The sequence below is a fragment of the Protopterus annectens genome, chromosome 5.part1 (assembly GCF_019279795.1).
Source record: "Protopterus annectens isolate FY-2018-M chromosome 5.part1, PAN1.0, whole genome shotgun sequence".
Classification (NCBI taxonomy): domain Eukaryota; kingdom Metazoa; phylum Chordata; order Ceratodontiformes; family Protopteridae; genus Protopterus; species Protopterus annectens.
In genome coordinates, this window is record NC_056736.1 from 94,838,610 (window position 1) to 94,859,359 (window position 20,750).

Consider the following 20,750-nt stretch of genomic DNA (forward strand, 5'->3'; position numbering starts at 1 on the left):
TTTTGGCTCTGTAAAGCATCCCTAGTTTTTGATGAGTTTTCCTTATGCAATTTTGTATATGCAGGTCAAATTTAAGATTACCATCCACTATTATCTCTAATAATTTGCCATGAGAAGTGACTTCAATGGTTACGTTATCAAGAGAGAGGAGTTTCCATGTTGTTTTTTTTTTCATGGGAGAGGGATTTGGAGAATAAATGTAATAGTTCATTTTTTAGGGTTGCGCATGAGTTCAGTTTTTCTTTTTTTATCGAGGAACAGAACTGTTTGTACTACAACATGCTTCAAGCTATGTAGGTTGCCATATTGCTGCACAAAATTCTCTCTTACACAGTTGTTCTTCACAGATTTTTGTCTTTTTTTATCCAGGAACAGAATTGTCTGTACTGCAACATGCTTCAGTGTATGTATGTTGTCATATAGCTACACAAAAATTATTTGTCGTGCACTGCTTTATCAACAGAAAAAGAGTAAATTGTCTATTATAGCAGGACTTTGGCTGCTAACTAAAAGGGTAATTTCTAGTAACTTTCATGCATCAATAGGTTATGGTTAAATAAACACTGTAACAGTAATGGGTAAATCATTAATCAATCTTCTTAGATTAACAGTTTATCATTAAGTAACCTCATTGTATTAATCAGATGTTTTTTTTCCATGTTTAAGCTGAAAGCATAGCACATTGAGGAATTCCACAGGGAATATGGGATGTTAGGGGTAATTCTGAAAAATGATTGATAAGATATATTTCTAGAGGGAGTAAAAGGAAGCTGCCATGGTAAATGACCACTGATACACTTCTTAAGTAGGAATGGGATAAGGGGAGGGGGCAGCCTAGGAAAATAATTATACAACACTGAGGAATTCCACAGAGAATATGGGATGTTAGGGGTAATTCTGAAAAATGATTGATAAGATATATTTCTAGAGGGAGTAAAAGGTAAAAGGAAGCTGCCATGGTAAATGACCACTGATGCACTTCTTAAGTAGAAATGGGATAAGAGAAGGGGGCAGCCTGGGAAAATAATTATACAACACTGAGGAGTTCCACAGGGAATACGGGATGTTAGGGGTAATTCTGAAAAATGATTGATAAGATATACTTCTAGAGGGAGTAGAAGGTAAAAGAGAACTGCCATGGTAAATGACCACTGATACACTTCTTAAGTAGGAATGGGATAAGGGGAGGGGGCAGCTAAGGAAAATAACTAATAAGATAAATTTCACTTTGGAGCAGGAGTGTGTAGTGCATGATACTCCTGTGCTGAGGCTTAAAGCTGCTTTTTTGAGACTGAAATAATTTATGCCACATCTTGTCTGGACTATCTAATGGTATTTTTGTCCCTCAATGCTGATCTGCATCATATGCTGTATTAGGTGCAGTATTGTGGGATCTTATTAAACTGAAGGCTAAGATTGTTTTATAATACCTTATCATAGTCAAATGTTTACAGTCTAATTTGTTAACTATATTACCTAACTGGTCCTCATAAGCACAGAAGCTACTTTAATAATTATAACTTCTGCTTGTACAGTTAATTTGAAAATATGGAGATGAGGCATCTGAGTTGTAATTGCTGCTTGGTTGGCAGAAGACCTTTATACTGTTAAGGTGGCTCAAGCTTATTGGCTCTTGAGGTTCAAATGGTTTGGCCTTCAGGACTTGTGGAAATGAATTTCCCCCAACAATTTGAAGTAAAGACTTTGATTTTCTTCTTAGAATTTGATATTATATTACAATGTCCACTTACTAATTTATAGGGAAACAAAGGTAGCTATGATTCCATATTTACATATACCATGTATGACTGTATAAATTCAGTAAAGTATAATTTGTGGACTTTGTCCATCCCTAGATTTAGCCTGATTGGCTGTCAAATATGTATTTCTGAAAACAGTGTCACAATAAAGTTATTGAAGTATTTTAATTTTTACTCAACTGAAAAAGTGAGCATTGCCTATCAAATCAAAGGAATATGAGACAATAAAAATGGATTGTTTGAATTAGTTAAATTAGATAGTGACTTCTTACTGTTAAATGAATTTGTTTTACAGTGGTCTTGACTTTGAAATACAGTCATTCCCTGAAAAAAGTGACACTGGCTCATCTAAAAGCATAAGGTAAAAATCACGTACTAACTTCACTGCATGAAGAAATGATCGTTCGTTACTTGATTTTTCTCCTCTTTATCTGTTTTTCTGGCTGGCTGGCTCATTGCGTGCTTTATTGATCATAACGCACCTGTGAAAGCATGCCAATGCTATGAACTTGTCTGTTTATGATGGATACTAACACTAGTATATCCAGTTTCCTCAGATCTGGTGGTGGTCATATTATTGAAACACTACGGTATCATATCCATGCCATCACTGGGGCAGAACATGAATGCTACTTTATGTGTAGAAATTTTGAAGTGATTTTTAAAGTATATTACTGAAATTTGCCATCATGCTAACCTTAAACCAGATAAATGTCAGAAGTAATCAACATGTGTTTTTTGTGTCAGATGTATCCTCCTCATATTCCAGGTTCTATTTCATATCACAGCAGTAAACCTGACAAAACAGAGGAAAGAACAACTTAAATTTATAAGATGAAATACTATTGTTCTTCAGCAGAAAAATGCTGCTTAAATTAAAATAACTTGAATCACACTTAACAGCCTTTACATATCTTTAGAGGCAACTAAAGACCTGTCTTGCTAACTCACCAGTGTTGTGTTTTTTAAGTTTGTTTTTGCATGCTCTTGCATCTATAATTGTTAGAGTCATTGACTTCCTTATCTCATATAAATTGGCACCATTAAGCTACTTCCATTATGAGAATATTTAGGATTATATGTTGAACTATAATCTTAAACAACATGTTGATACCCTAGCTCCTGATGCAAGTGCCTTCACTGTAATTATTGTCATGTTTGGATGGCACAGTGGTACAGTGGTTGCATTGTCACCTCAAAGCAAGATGTTCTCTGGTTTGATTCTTGGCTGGGGTGTCTTCTGTGCAGAGTCTGCATGTCCTCCCTGCATTTGTGTGGGTTTCCTCTGGGTGCTCTGGTATCCTCCCATGTTACAAAGACATGCGTCTAGAGAATTTCTCCTGGGGCCTCCACTGAAAATTGACTTTGTTCCAAGTTGGACTTTCCCAGTAAACAAATGGTAAATAGATAAATTAATACCTTCTTCTGTATTTCTTCCACTTGGCACCTTTGACCATTTTATTGTATTATTTCTTTTACTTATAATGAACCTCACTATAATGAGTAGCACAAATGTTGAATATTGACAGATCAAGTTTAAAAACAATCAGTCACATCTCAAAATGGATACTGTGAACCATTAATCACTGCAAGGAAAATGTATATATATATATATATATATATATATATATATGTGTGTGTGTGTGTGTGTTTGTATAGAAAGAGAGAGAGAGAAACAGAGAGATCACTATAGAGCTATACAGATATATAAATATGGGAGCTGTTATACAATAAGTTGCATTAATAAACCAATTATTCTGTACACGTTGAGTTCTGTCTACACTCATAAATTAACAACTGACAGAAATATAAGAGGTTCCTAACTAAATAAATATAATTACATTTAACAATATTATTGCCTCACGTAGAACAATTGTAAGGGTCTGAATGCTATATTGGTGTTCTTTGGCTATAGAAATCAAAGTAATACAAATACAAATAAATTATATAATATGTTGGCACCTTGATAAAAATCCATATAAGATCACTTTAGACATAACCTGATGAATCAAATAAACAAACACACAAAACAGATAAAAATATTGTCTCTAACAGAAATATAAATAAACAGATACACAATATTCCCTTTAACAGAAGCACTAGCATTACAAGTCCAGCTACAATAGCTGCAATATTTCATAAACACTTTGTAGTATCTGGAATTCTTCTAAGACACTAGATATATTCTAGTAATTAGGAAACAAATGTATGCCCTGATATTTCTCTGGACAATAGTTTATCAGGCTTGCATACATTTAAATATGCTGCATCTGTTCTATCAGATAAAGAATGTGTCCCTTACAATTGCTCGAGGTGAAATTGTTCAAGTATCAGTAGCACAAAGAAAATAAACATATGAAATACATAACACTGAAAGCTGCAAGAGTCTGCTGTGCTTTCTCTTGTGGACATGCATGTTCTCACACATGCCCAGGGAGGCTGCCATGCACTGTTGCTTGGCAGAGCAGAAATCCATGGCTTATATACTGCATGTCATGTAACACTTTCTCAAATATGTACCTGCATTTCAGTGGAGTGAACTACATCTTTTCCACCAGAGTGACCGAGCTGGTGTTGATCACTCACTCATTCCTACTCTCCCTTGTTGGCTCCTTTAATTCCTGAATTTCTGATTATCCTGTGGTCATCTGGGTCATAGCCTGAGCATTATCCTTCTGTGTCATTTTTGAGGACTCTTAAGGTAATTCTTGACTTCTTTAAAAAGCTGATCAGATATAGGTTGAAGTAAGGAGGTAGTATTTGGGAATATTCATATAAGGAGACATTTCCACAGAATAAAGAGAACGCAGTGAATTTTGATATTAATAATAGATGGAATATTTGATCTGAGTTTTGAAGAATGTCTACAAAAGCTTCACATCTGTTGTCTAAGTTATAAATAACTTAAAATACTTAATTAACAAATTCTTTGTTTGAGACTCAGTGGTCTACAATTAAGCTGAACCACCATGGGTATGAATATGATATACTGAAAAGGTAGCCAATGCTGTGAGACATCAACCAGTTAGTAAGAAAGACAGACCGATTTGGTACTTTAACTTTGTATAATTCCTAGCTCAGTCTTGCTCATAATACTTACAAGTCCCTGTCATAAATGCTTCAAGCTTTCACAAAACATCTTCACAAAACATAAACAAGTCCTTTATAACCACAAGTATTCTGAGTGTACTCAGCAGACATCTTTGTTTCTTTTCTAAGGACATTGTTCTATAAAACAACTGCCAACATACTTCATAAGAAAATAAAATCTAGGAAATGTAATCCATAATGCTTGAATAATTTATATTATCGTTTGACTTTCTGACTAATCAGTGCGACTCTGCCCTTTCATTCTTTAAATAAGCAAGAACCACCTTTGACATTGTCTTCCCCCTGGCAATCATAGGGGATTTCTGTTATGTACTTGAATTCCCTTGTGCATGTCCACAGGGATGCAAGAAGTGGCTGAGTAGTGGGATATGGCAAGGGTATTTGTTGCCTGCTTTTACAAACAACACTACCCCAGTTTAATTATTTATTTATTTATTTATTGATTGATTGATTGATTGATTGATTAATTGACATTTGATTACTGGGAAAGTCTGACTATGTAGAAGCCCATTTTCACTGGAGGCCCAGGGAGAAAAGCTCCAAATTATTGCAAAACATTTTAAGAACAATAATTTTACAATCTTCAAAAATAAAACAAAAACATCTGCTGTTTAAAAAAATATAACAAATTATACATAATATAAAAACATTGGTTAAGAATCAAAACAAATTATATTGTAATCATTTAATATTTAGATACATTTTAGACAGTTTGTAGAGAAATTAAAGGTAAGTTAGTCTAATACAAATGGGAATTGCAATATGAAGTGAGGGGCAAACAGACTTATGGTATATTTTAGGAGAGAAAGTCAATGAAGAGAATTTGATAGAAGTAAGGAAGTAAGTGAAGAAGGGAGAGTAAGGAGGTATAAGGAATGAAAAGATACTTGTTCACATTTAGGAATACAATTTATCCTGGCTTTAAGCAAGTACAGAGCCAGATTTTAGCTAGGAAGTCTTTCAGAGTGGTTTGAAAGATAGGAGGGAGTGCACTGACCTGATGGATACAGGTAAGAAGTTCCAGGCCTTAGCAACCTTGTATGAATACAGACAACACACAGCAGATTTGATAGGTTTGTAGACAGATAGGAGTTACCCCAATTACCTCATCACCACTTTGAAAGCAGACTCCACTGAGGATTCTAGGCAAAGTATATGTGTCCCCACCTACCTCACCATTCTCTCCCCCTTAAACAGTTCCACTAGGACTTAGGTGACTACTCAAGCCCAGTATTCAGGGTTTTGTCCCTCTACACCATGGAGCGAGTAAGAGTTATGTAAATAGTGAACCATACACTATTGCACATGCTCAGCCAACTCATAAAACCAAACAAAAAATGAAACTTTAGAATTAAGAAGTGATGTACCTATAAAACAAATAAGGTACTTCGAGTTACAATGTTCTATAACAAAAATGCAGCTTTTTTGCAGACCACATGGACATGAACCATTACAATCATAGTATGATCCCTATTACCTACACAGCACCTCCAAACGGCATCAAATAATCAAGAGACCTCTGAAAATGGAGGGGAAACATATGAAACAGAAAAGGAATACAACTCCAAAAATAATTTAACTGCGGTGCTATTTTACACTAAATTTAAAATTAGTTACCACACTAATAATTAGTAGGTCTGTCATAATTCATGCTAATTAAAAAAAATGTAAAACTGAGAAGAAAGAGAACAGTACGAAAGTCAAGTGAATAAAATAAGTAGGCTGACTTACAAGACCAAATACATGCATTTTAAAATTATTTGACAATGTCATTACATATGCAGTTATACACATACCTTCAGTGAAAGTTAACTCCCAAATCATATGTATCTTCCAAATCATGTGGTCATTGAAACACATTTGGCTGCATGTGTTCAGTACATGAAAACAAGTTAAAAATTCACAGTGTAATAACTATAATACTATGTGAGGTGGAATTCATGAGAAGATTTAAGCCATCCTCAACAGTTGTGCACTGAATTCTTAGGTCATCACTCTTGGGATCATACTTAGCCAATCAGGCATAACCCCCACCATAACTCCTCCCACCATACCCAGGAGTTTCAGCTATTATGTCATGTTAATTTAATTTTTCTTTTGTGTGAGAGTGTGTGCGTGCGTGTGTGCGTGTGTATGTGTGTGTGTGTGTGTGTGTGTGTGTGTGTGTGTGTGTGTGTGTGTGTGTGTGTGTGTCTGCCTGTGTGCATGTGTGTGTGTGTGTGTGTGTGTGTGTGTGTGTGTGTGTGTGTGTGTGTGTGTCTGTGTGTGCGCACACGCGCGCACACGGGTATGCGTTTAGTAGTAATCATAGTTTAATATAGTATAGCATAGTGATTTACCTTCACTCGGTTGGTTTATGTGACATCCTGAAGGTAAAACATTCTGCATCAAAATAGGAAATATTGACTTCCTAGTATGCCTGCATTAAGGTTGCTTCTCGGCCCATGCAAATATTACTTTAAAAAAAACATATACAGCATCCCCCACTTCCCCTGCTAATTATATATACTATCTCTGAGATTGCACAATTCTAAGGGAAAGGGAATATTCTACTACCCGGGGACTGCCGATCTCATAGGCTGTCTGTATGACTGACCAAATGTGGTCAATTTAACAGATGATGACCAAATTCACTGTTGACCAAACCAACAGAACCCAGTATAATGTAGTGTACTATAGTAGCATGATATGGTATAATATAGCATGGAATAGCTAGTATAAATGATAGCACTGATTTAATATTGTAGTTCTGTCAAGGATACCTCTCTGCCACAGAAAAGGTATATGTTTTGTCAGTGTCTTCTGCTATGTAAGAATTTTAGTATTGACTTATGGATGTGCAAATAAAACTTTACATCTATATTAGGATTTTAAGTCCTGTTCTGAAAATGCATTTGGGTATTCATCATTTTGTCTCAGTCCTCAGCTGTGCTATTTGACTTGCTTTACATGTAATCAGCATCACTAACTAATTAGCAACACTGACTGAATATAAATTTCTAGAAAACTTTGAAGTGAACCCACAGCTAATTAAGTGTTCAGTGAAAATGCTTTGAAGTTAGGCCATATACTGTACTCAGTCACTTAGAAGAGCCCTACATCAGTGACAAAACTTGAGGGTGTCCATGAAGGATATGGTTTTAATCAATCAAACCTTAATCTGGTGGGATTCATTGTAAAGGGTCTGTAGTATAAACTGGAACAGTGCAGACCAGGCTTTTCCAGTAACAGTATTGGTTGCTTCCTATGGGATACTCTTGTATTCAAAGGCTATAATCCTGCAACATGTCTCTAGTGAATTCTAAGGTGCCCTTCCAATGAATCATACCTTGTATACCCAGATAGATTCACATGAAATGATCACAGCTCTTCAAGTGGCTCCTCTTGATACAGGAGAAGTGGCTGCTCTCGTGGCTGCTCTCTGAGATCCTCACATATTGCTCAGCTCTTTTCACATGCATAGAGAGTGAGCCCAGCAACCATATAACACAGATATATATCTATATATCTAGATCTATATATATGTATATGTATATATATATATATATATATATATATATATATATATATATATATATATATATAGATATACAGTCACATCTATTTACAGGTGTATTACCTTTTCATTTGTCAAAAAACTCTGTTTACTGTTTCTATTGTTATGAGTACTATTTGTGTTTTTATCAAAATTTGTACATTGTATATTTCAAAATGTATGTATTGTATATATATGTGGAGGTTTTCTCCCTGGGCCTCCACTGAAAATGGACACTTTTTGGCCCAGTGGACCTTCCCGATAAATAAATGTCAATAAATAAATAAATAATAAATATAAAGAACCCACATTTCTGCTGCTTATATGCATAATCTCATTAGTTCAGTCACTACCACTAGCTCATGGCCATAGCTGAGGATGGAAATGTAGATCAACCGTTAAACTAACACCTTCAGCCTGTGTTTCACCTCTCATTCTTCTATCCCAGACCTGTATAATGAATGCAGTACTGATGCCAGTGCTAGTGAAACTCCTGACCCATTGTACCCTGACTCATGAAAAACACGTCAAGATACTTAAATTCTTCCACTTGGGCTGGGAACAGTCTATTCTTTTCTGGAGGAGAGCCATAACTTCTGACTCAAAGGTGCTGATTTCCATCCCTGCTGCTCCAGACTCAGAAGCAAACTACTCCAGTGCTGAAAACATGTCCATTTGACATAGAAAGATTTGCATTGTCTGCAAACAGCATAGCTGCAACCTTCACATCTTCAGACTGGATACTCTCCAAACTTTGGCTGCATGTTGATATTCTGTCCATGAAACTTGTAAACAACAGTGAAGACAAAATATTCCTTTGGCAAAGTCTTACTCTGACTTTGGACATAGCGTGATACAGAACTGGAAGATACAACTGCTGCACAGCTACAAGGACCAAATGACACAGACTTTAAGGGCCACACTGTTGTAGCACATCCAACAAAACATTCCCGGGCACACAGACATATATCCCCCTCCATGGGTATGTAAGCTATACTGTTGAAACCCCATGACTCCTCCGATATCTGCACAAGAGCTATGAATTAATTCACTGCCTGCAAGCTCTGCATTGTCACTCTTGAATTAGAGCCTGAGCTATCAAGGTATGTCTGTTTTCGAACAACCTGATGAGGAATTTCCAAGGAATCATCGCTCTAGAATTCTAATACATCTACTTGTCCTCCATTTTAAAACTGTCCAAGCAAAGGATGAAAACATCACACAGATTAACCAGAAGAAAAAATGGAAATATAGTTCAAGATACTTAAAGTACCCTCCAACCTATAACATTGAATGATTTAAATATAGTCAGCAAAATACTCCGGCACATAAAGTTTGAAATAACCTGGAGTACTGCACTAGTGCTACAGATTCATAAATCAAAATTAGACAGTATGCACAACACCAGAAATAACCAATAAATGAGCTCACTTCACCAAAATAGGTTAAAATAACATTAGGACTTTAATATTAATGCCTCTCATATCCGTGAACCCATTTAAAAGACATTCACAAGTGGTACTCCGATATCAGCACTGTTAGACTGGCTCTATGTTTATTTGCTTGACTCACAAACACTTATTCTGTACTTCCTACTCAGTGACATAGATCTGGAAGATCTAAAGAAATGCAACTAAGCACACTGAAAGCATGCAAAGTCATCTCAGGATTGGTCAGTGAAGCATGTCAAAGATCATCTTTAAGATAAGAGCATGCCAGACTAAGACTCCTGCTAAGTGTTATGCAGATCAAGGAACATCTGTGTAAATTAAATAATAATATGGGCCCTGCATTCCCAAGGGACATAGTTTTTACTTTGTTCATACAGAGCAAACTAAAAATACATTTCAAATGTATAGGAACATTTCACAACATATTTAAAGCTAAATAATCAAAGGTCAGGACTGCAGAGATTTTTTAACTGTTAACTAGACAGCACAGTGGTACAGCAGTGGTGTTGTTGCCTCACAGCAAGAGGTTCTTTGGTTCGATTCTTGGCTGGAGTGCCTTTTGTGCGGAGTCTGCTTGTTCTCCCTGCATTCATGTGGGTTTCCTCTAGGTGCTCCAGTTTCCTCCCATGTTACAAAGACATGTATCTGGAGTGTTTCTCTCTGGGCCTCTGCTGAAAATTGGCTTTGTTCCAAGTCGGACTTTCCTGGTAAACAACTGTTAAATAAACTGCAAAGTCTACCCCAATGTGAATCCTGCCTTTAAAATAAAAGGCAACATTTTAAAATTTACTACAGTTTTCATGTCAGTTTCAAAGCAAAGGGTCCCTTATTAGGTTACGGCTAGATCAGCTGCAATGTTGTTATAAATAACAGCAGTTCATGTAACATAACTTTGTGATGGGTTACATTTTGAGAAAATGTACAGTGACAAATAGGGACTGCCGCTTAACTGTGCTGCATGTTGGGATGTACAGCCCATGTATAGTATTTGGTGTGTATTACACCCATGCCACAAGAGGCTCATGGCACATCCTTCATGTGTGCAGGTCCATCTGCAATACCTCTATTACGTGAGTAAATCTTCAGTATGATAAATGGTGAAAAAAGTTATCCCTTCTATATAAATTTACAATAATATTCATTATTCAGAAAATAATAAAGACTAGATTCTTGATTTCCTTGCACAAATAATAGCTATTTGGTCAAGAACAACAGAGTGAATGGGAATCCACTGATGCAATTTTTGTTAATTTCACCTGTCTCCTGCTCCCACTTCCACCCCACCCCAATGCTAAGGATTTTAGCTGTTGCATTGCCTGAGTTTTAGAACTGACTATGAGGATGATAAATGTTGCAGGAAAGTTATAAATCTGCTTGGTGTGTTGGCCTGAAATGAGTAAACACCAATATAACTATTGCAGTAACAAGCACTAGATCATAATGATGTAGCAGTAAACATTTTTCATGTGTTTCATGGCTATACACAACGTCTGTTTATTCAGGTACAGACATGTATACTACATCTGCATTCTCATATTCTCATGTGGTGTAGGGTTCAAATGAGTTATGTTTTGAAAGGTCTTCATATGACCACTGTGAACAATGCTCTGTAGAGTAAAATTGATCTGTATTAGTCTAAGAAATGTGTTTAAAATACAACTTTAATTCTTGTGCCAAAATACATATACCACTGCTTTAACCTCTAGTCAATGAATGGTTTCTGCTCTTCTGTACTTTAGCACAGATTTATACGTGTCGAATATTAATTTGTTACTTGTTAATATAAATTATGTGGTTAAAGCAGCAATATCTGTCTGAACCACCAAAACTGAATTTTCATCATTTTATATCACCTGGACGCTTCCCAACAGATGTTCCATATAATGAGTTTTCCCCGCTCATATCTGTCTAAGTAGTATTCAAATTCCAAGTGTTTCTCAGTCATATGTCTGTAAGCCAGATTGCCTCATTAAGATTAGCTCACTATGTTATCATAGATTCCAAGAGTTCACAAGACTGAATTACCTTGCCAGATGTCAATATCCCATCCTCACAGGGCAGCATCCGTTTCAAGCAGTACTATTCAGCAAATGAAACAGCACCTTTGGTTAAGGTTTTTGTAACTTGGAAGATGTGCATTTTTGTGGCTTAATGTTTCTATACAAAATTAATCTAAAGTTGTCATTTAAAGAAATACTACGTAAATGTTTGTGTTTTTCTTGATTATATTGCAGTATCATGCAGACTTTAAATATTTAAATTATTAGGAAAAATCTATACCCCAGCACCTAAAACATGGCTGGTTATTTTCCTGCACCAGATATGATTATTAAATATTTAATTTCGACATTACAATGTTTATTTTTCAGCGACTATGACTATGGCAAGCAATCGTCTTACACAGTGAAGAACGACACTTATTCCCCAAGAAGTTCAGTGTAAGTAGTGATCAAATTCTGCCAAGCTTTATCCTCTGTACAAAGAATGTTTTATGTCATTCTGTACTTCTGCATCTGTTTAGGAATTCATCAGAAATTAATGTGTTACTGGTTCACATAAATGACATGATTAATTAACAGCCAAAACTGACTCTTCAGCATTTACTATTGGCTGGAGGCTTCCCAATAGAAATTCTATATGCAGAGCTTTGCCTGCTTCCATCTTGTGTATGCAGTATTCAAATCCCATGATCCTTGTAGCTTAACTAGATGTCTTTAGGGCAGCATCCCTACACAAACATGAAGTGAAATTGCTTGAGCATCAGTAGCCTGCAGAAATGCTTTTCCCCCCAATAAATTGTTGCTAGTAGACACATTTCTTCCTTCTTTGAGTTGATGTGACCATGAACTTAACTTTGACATTGCAATGTTTATTTTTCAGCGACTATGATTATGGGAAGCAATCGTCTTACACAGCGAATACCGACACTTATTCCCCAAGAAGTTCAGCGTAAGTTGTGAGCAGATTCTCGTATGATCTTTAGTGATTAGAACTAATCATACCAACATGGTATTCTCATAATTTTGAGAATTTGAAGACGTCTCTTATCAAAATATCTTTAAGTCTGGACCTGGGACATTTTTATGGATCTCTAAAATTTGAATTTTGTACATGAGAATAAATCATGAATTACATCTGTTACTATTAAATGTAATTTCTGAACATTACTGTAAGTTAGTTTTTCTAGTGCACATACATATACAAAATAAAAACAAATTACTTGGTTTAGACCACTCAGTAGAACATACTGGCAACAGTAAACATGAGCAGAAATACAGATTGTGGTAAATTAATGTTATGGCCCAGAATCCAAGTTCCATGAAAATCTCATGTTCCCACTACTCATATAATCTAGATTGTGGATATACCAGTACTTTTTCTGGAATATTGGAAAATCTATGCCCCTGGTAAACATGGCTGAGGTGGTATTTGAATCCATGACATACTGACTGCATTACAGTAGAAATTACTGTTTTACATACTATGCATTAATAACAAAATACTAGAGGCCAGAATACTCAAACTGTGTAACGAATAAATACATTTGGTGCTAAAACAATAAGCCAATGTCTGGTTTATGCCCTGAACATTTATCTTTCAGTGATTATGACTATGATTATGGAGGACAGTCATCATATTCCGTGAAGAGCAGCACCCTTCCTGGAAGAAGTTCACTGTAAGAATTAAAAACATTTTGATGTCATCTTAATTGCAGTGGAACATACAAGTCATATTAGCATTTTTGCTTTGGCAGTTTATGTAGTTTTTGTCAATTTTTCTAAGTAAACTGAATCAAATATTGTGTGCTAAATGATAACTATGGGAACTATTTTTTCTGTCAGGCTCTCTGATTCATTATTTATCCCTACATTTCAAAGATTATTTTACAGCTACTGTATTCAGTGCATAAATGGAGTTTCATATAATGTGAGTCCACTCATTATTTGGGGTACACGGTTTATAGATGGACATGAATCAATAAGAATAAATTAGTGTTTTTGTTTAAGGAATAGTCTTACACAGAAAAACTAAGATTTATTTTTTTCAGAATTTCAAAGTAAGAAATAAACAAATCATGGCAAAAATGTATTTTTAATTGGAAGACTTAATCTTATTAAAATGGTGCTCTGTTGCGTTTCTGTTTCCAAGCAAAATGCATCATATTCTGAAATTAATAATTATTACTGAAATACCATATGTGGCTAGATGTGTTAATTGCACCACACAGTAATCTCTGTTTTACAAATTGTACACATTTACTTGAATACATGCATTTGATGCTAACATGGTAAACTGATGTTTGGCTTATGCTGTGACCATTTATTTTTCAGAGACAAGGACTACGATTATGGAAGGCAGTCATATTCAGTGAAGACCAGCACCCTCCCTGCTAGAAGTTCAGTGTAAGGATTAAAAATTCTTTTATCTTTACACACTTGGCATACATAAAGCATGCCCACCTGCATTTTCCATTATCACTTTTTTGTAGATTTACATGATTATAGATAAAATTAATTAAATGCTGTGAGTTAAGTGATGACATTAAGAACTGACGGCATTAAAACTGCTTTCCATGTCACTCCCTTTGACCCGTCATGTATTTCTCAATTTATTGATGTTTATTTACAAATATTTTGTGCATGTTTATGTCTAAGTGAGCTTTTCACTAAGTTAAGGTATCAGTAATTGAAATACACAATTAAACAATACATTTGAAGCAATATAGAAAGTCAGAGTTTCGGCTATACTTAGAAATGTTTATTTTTTAGTGACTATGACTACGACTTTGGAAGGCAGTCATCATACACAGTGAGCAGCGACTCTTTCTCCCCTAGAAACTCAAGGTAAGGAATGAGAACATGCACTCCTTGTTTTTACTTTAACACTTACAATTAATCATAATAAGCCACGCCACATTTTTCTGCAGTGTCAGTATTGCATAAAAGTAAGCACATATTTGTAAATGCCTGCCAACCTTTTGAACTTTTTGCTGCAACATGTTTGAGCACTATAAGAATGGGACGGTATATACTGAGCAACCTATCTACACAGAAACAATAAATGATGTATTTTTTTTTTTTTAATCTTTTAATTGTTGACTTCAGAAGCATTATTCCATGAAGAAAATATGCTCAGAATGATGAAGTTACTCTGGAATAGAAAATGGCAAAGTTAATTTGAACTTCTACATTGATCCACACTTTGACAGTAATAATGAAAGAAACTGTAAATAAGAAATTTAAAAGACTGAACTTATACTGACTGCATTGTATTGTAACACTTAACATTTTAGTACAGCATCAGAGGTCAAATGTCAAGCTGACACAGTTCCAGGATAGGTTATGTACTAACTGGAGTGACATGCAGTAAGTTAGAGCTTGTTACTGAACAGCAGAAAACATGGATATCAATGTTGTGAGTATGTTTTACTATGATATTCGGAATGTATCTAAGGGGTTACCTCACCTATAGGAATGATTCTGTTAAAACAAGGTAATAGACAGTAACTAATAAAAATGGAAGTATATTCCAGCTGTCAAGAAATAAAAAATATGTCTTCATTAATATTCCATTAGGTGAACTATAATTGGATATTCAGCAGTGCCTTCTCACTGTAAAGTGTGTATTAGATATGAACATTTTGGCTCATACTCTTGAAACATAGGCAGAAATCATATACCACAATATAGAAATAAATTGAATATATCATGGTTATCAAATTTCTATAACAGTAATTGGAGAATCTTAATACAAGTAGACTAGTTATATTAAGAATGAAAATTCTTTCTCCCAAAACACACCAATCCCCCAAACACATCAATGTCCAAGGTCATAAATATATATGAAATTAACAAAAAAAAAGTTATTGACATTACTCATAACAGAAGAAAAGTAAAATATGAGTACCCATATACTAATTGCACATTTCCACTGGTAATTTTCTCTCCCTTTGGGGGTGTGGACAGTGGCAGGTATTGCAGTAAAACAGATCTATGCAAGTATCACTGTGTACTCAACAAGATGCATGCACAGTGCATTGCCAAGCCGTTTCAGAAAATGTACTTAAATGGGAGGAAACAGAAATTGATGTTGTTTCATAATGTGACATCAGTTTAAAAACGTAAAAGGTATTTCGTTTTTAATAATCTCTTTGTATAATAACAATAAATCACATTCAGATGCAGGCAACAAAGGCTTAACCACAGATGGCTTTGTTTAGGCACTCTGCTGACTAGCCCATATCAGCCATGGGTAGTCCCTACATTACAAATGATTGTAAACACTCCATTACTCACAAATGGACATGAATGATGTAATGCTTAACTATGCAACAGAGTTAACATGTCCTAAGTGGACTGAGCCCTGAGATAAAATCAGAGTATATTACTCCTGTTAAGCAATGGAAAATGCAATTACTAGTCATGCACAAATGTATGTATATCGGTGTAGATGTATACACACACACACAGGTACACATATGTATTTCTTTTTTTTTTTTTTTTGGAAAAAGTTTTTATTAGATTTTAACTAAACAAATTGATAATGACAATAATTGTATTTAGAAATTTGTAAGCATAAAAAAGAACAATATGAGCAAGAACAAACAAGAACAACAATTTACAAGATTGTCTACTAATAATGAAGAATCTCAAAAAATTTCTATACATTGCAGTTTATATGAGTATAGGTATTTTTATTTATCAAGAAGTTCCTTCAAATTTGTCTACATATTATAGTAGGAGGGGATTCTAGTAGAGCTTGATTTAATGGTGATAGTTTCCAGATAACATACTTTGGTTGCAATATTTGTGATTTCTTTGAATGAGGGTGTCGCTTCATTCTTCCAATTCTTGGTTATAATTTTCCTCACAATTGATAAAATGGACCATAAAAGAGGGTAGTACATTCTTTTAATACAAACAGGAATAGGGGTATTAAAATAATTAATGACTTAGATAAAATAAAATTGTCCCAAAATAAAGCATGTAAAAAAGATTAATGTTATTCCAATAAGGTGTAAGTATACCACAATCAAAGAACATGTGTTGCCAATCTGCTTTAAGCTCCTGTTTGCATATCCAACAAACTTGCTTCTTTTTAAACATTAATTCAATTTTATGAGGTGTGAAGAAAGATCTATGCAATAATTTCCAAGTAAAAATGTTTCCATCTAAGAGAAGAAGTTGTCTGTTTAGAAGATATTAAATTGTTTTTTTTTATCCTCTTCACCTGGAGGTATGTTATTAATGTGAGTAAAATTGTTCCAGTAATTGTCATTGAAACTTTTTGTTTCTTTTCTCATGACTCTATATAATTTGGATAAGAGATCATCTCCCAGTGTGTTTTATTGTATTAATAATATTAAAAATTAAATTAATTTTGGGATAAGATCTCTTACCCTTGATTGCATTACCTTAATTCTATCTTCTACATATTGTCTGCAAGATTGCACATCCAACCACATATTTTTGCTTAAATCATATTAACTTTAATCTAATCATCAGAATGCACTTTTTCATTATTCATTAATTGAAACCAATATATCAGATATTTTTTAAATGCAATCATTGTATCTAATCTTAAAATGAAAATATTATTTTCAGTGTATGCTATAGGGGAAAGAAGAAAAACTGATGCCATATATGTTGGACTTTTATAAATTAGGTTTTACAGGTATATAGTAGAAATAAAATAAAGTCAGTTGTCTGGTGGCTCCTTTCTGAAAAGTAATATTTTAGCAACCAATGTAAACTATTATGTAGTATAAGATTATGATTAGTGTTTATGTTATGTTTAAATTGTATGAAAAGGCATTCTAGAAACTCTTTCCACCTGGCTGTATAACTGTTATATGTCCAAAGACATATTGTTTTTATAATTTATGATAAAGAATATAATTCTAGATCTAGTAGTCCATTCCCTCCTGCTGTCCAGTCCCTTATATGATGATTTAAGGCAATTCTTGGTTTGTTGGGGAACCAAAAAAAAATGTTAAATTAATTTATTAAATTCTTTAATACATGTTTTAGATGGAGGTAAAGATAATGATTGAATACCATATATGATTTTTGGTAAAATAATCATTTTGATTATAGATAGTCTCTCTTCCACTGTGAAGAAAAATTTGTTCCATTTATTAATTAGATTTTTATACTGATTATGCTGTTAGTATAACAGTCATTTATTAAGTATATTATTAATGCTATATAAGTATCCCTAAATAGTTCATTTTCTCTCTTTGACAATGTATTTAGTAAATCTGTTATTTATCCTATCAATATTGACATTTATGGGTAGTATTTTTGTTTTGTTATTATTAAAGGAGAGATGAGACTTTTTTAAATAAATCCCTTGCCTTAAAAACAGCAGAAAGTGAACTTTCAATGTCAGTCAATGTCAGAAGAATATCATCAGTGAATAACTGGATTTTAGAAACTAAATTCACATTTATGCTAATGGCTTGTCTAACTTTGATCTAATAAAATTAGCAAAAGGTTCCATAATTACAGTAAAAAGCAGGGGTGAAGGAGGACATCCTTGTTTAGTTCCCTTCAAAATTTGTATTGAATCAAAAGTAAAAGTACCTATTTAATGTATGCAAAACAATTGTCAAAAAGTAGATGTATTAAATTGCTTGAAAAATTACATTCCTCTAAGACTAGCAAAAAATATGTCCAGTTCACAGACTTAAAAGCACTATTAATGTCTAGACTCATTGATGTTAGATTCTCTTTTGTTTTGCTTACATAGTCAATTACTGTTATTATTCTTTTGATATTGTCATAAGTATTTCTATTTAGAATAAAACCAGTTTGATTCTCATTAATCATGGAAGGTACAATATCTTTTAATCTATTAGCATGAATTGCCATGAATAATTTATAGTCTACATTTAAAAGAGAAATTGGTATGTACAAAGAGCATTCAGTTGGATCTTTGTTAGTGTATTTCCAGGAGGGAGAAACTTTTGTTAAGTATTTAACTGTAGAAAAAATGTGTAATATTTTAAAGGCTTCTCTAGGTAGTAACTTGCAGAGTTTTAGTAGAATTCCATCATTACCTGCTGCTTTGTTAGGTTTTAATTTGTTAATTTGGATTTGAATTTCAGACATTGAGACACGTTTATCAGTTAATTTCACTCAGTCATCAGATAATTTATTTTTTATATTTTTTTATAAAAGTTTTGATTATTACTTTTGAGTCTATTATTGCATTATATATTTTATTTATTTAATTTCTAAATTCTTTTAAAATATCTTCTATTTCCATCACTTTTCTTTTTCTCTTATGTGAATAAATCTCCTTTATATGATTAGACTTGCTAAGTAGTCTTGTTTTGTTAACTAACTTATACATAGGTTGTAGGTTACTAGAGAATTAATTATCTTAAACTTTTCTGGACTAATCCTAGATTTATTATTTAAAATTTCCAAATACTTACTATGTAGATTAATCTCTTATATGTTATTGTTACCTGTCTGATTTTCCAGTTTTAATTGGTCAAGTTTTTCTTGTATATCATATAGTTATTTGTCCCATTGATTTTTCTTTATAGGTTCATAGGTTCATAGGTTGGTACTAGGCTATCAGCCCTAAGGCCTATGCAAGCCTAGCCATAACAATTCCCCTGGAAATTTTTTCCCACAATATTTACTTCTCTGGGCCCCTGTCTAGCAGGGCGACTGACATGATCCCCAGGGTAAATATAGGTTCATAGGAAATAAACAGCCTTTGCAAGGCTCAAACCCAGGACCCTGTACACCATAGTCAAAGTGATTTACCACTAAGCCATGTTAGATATTGATATTGGTATGTTAGATATAGGTATTGATAATCAATTGGTGACTCTACCAAAAATATGCTTTTAGTGCATCCCATAGATAGATTTCTGAAATATCTCCTATATTGTCAACTTCTATAAAAGAAAGAATTTCTTTAATAAAAAAAGTCCTTAAAATCCTTTAAGGAAGTTATATATGCTGGTACCTTCCTGATCTTAATGTTATTATTAGATTTTAAAAACAGCTCAAAAGTGATTACAATGTGATCTGAAAGTGGGCAAGATACCACTTTAACTTTGCTTAGTTTATCTATCAACTCACTGAAGACATATACTCTGTCAGTTCTGAACTGTGTTCTATGTCTATGTGAGTAATAACTACAGAAAAGTGATTCTGGATCTGAGAAATGATTTATGTCCCTAAGGTAAAATAGTTCAGTAAACTTTAACAGTGCCTTTGCTGATGCCTGTATTTTCCATTTATCTGTTGTATTAGCATCCTTTGGTGACAGATTATAATTAAAATCTCCTGCTAATATAATGCTACCTTTTGAAATTTGAGTTACTTGTTCTAGAAGTTGTTCAAATGATTTAATTCCTATTCCAGGAATCTAGTATAAGTTAATAAGGGTTAATATTCTTTTATTGCATTCTAGGGTAACAGAACAAAGCATACCTTTATCATCCATATATGTGTCAATGATTTTAGGCATAGGGAAAGATTTTTCCCATAATATAGCAACTCCTGTTTTTATTGATTATATTGTGAACTAGATAATATAAAGTAATACTTGGTATTATGTCTGTCTTAGTCGTCTACCAATTGGTGTGTTTCTTATAAAAATAACTTGAGAGTTAAATAACTTCAAATATTTGTTTAGACTACCCCTCTTGCAACCATTATTCAATCCATTAACATTTATGGAGATGCAATTAATAAATGTCATTTGTCATGCAGGTCAACAGTGTAGATATAATTATCTTACAATGAACTATATGGACCTAGTATAATATATATCCTTTGTTAAAGAATTGCTTTTTAATATTAATACTGACATAAATACTTAAAAGTTTAATTAGATACATAATAATTGTTATTGTAGACACCCACA

General features: G+C 33.8%; 1 protein-coding gene across 4 annotated transcripts in view; it reads left to right on the forward strand.

The window, feature by feature from the left end:
* The window catches only part of SCEL (sciellin), a 474,262-nt gene that overhangs the window by 322,001 nt on the left and 131,511 nt on the right, over window positions 1-20,750 (forward strand). For 3 of the 4 annotated variants that reach the window (XM_044072905.1, XM_044072907.1, XM_044072908.1), the window contains 6 exons: window positions 2,056-2,121; window positions 12,227-12,295; window positions 12,738-12,806; window positions 13,459-13,533; window positions 14,189-14,260; window positions 14,627-14,701. In XM_044072905.1, the coding sequence (XP_043928840.1) occupies window positions 2,056-2,121; window positions 12,227-12,295; window positions 12,738-12,806; window positions 13,459-13,533; window positions 14,189-14,260; window positions 14,627-14,701 (426 nt within the window). The remainder of the gene's footprint in view (window positions 1-2,055; window positions 2,122-12,226; window positions 12,296-12,737; window positions 12,807-13,458; window positions 13,534-14,188; window positions 14,261-14,626; window positions 14,702-20,750) is intronic. The other variant, XM_044072906.1, reaches the window with a different exon arrangement.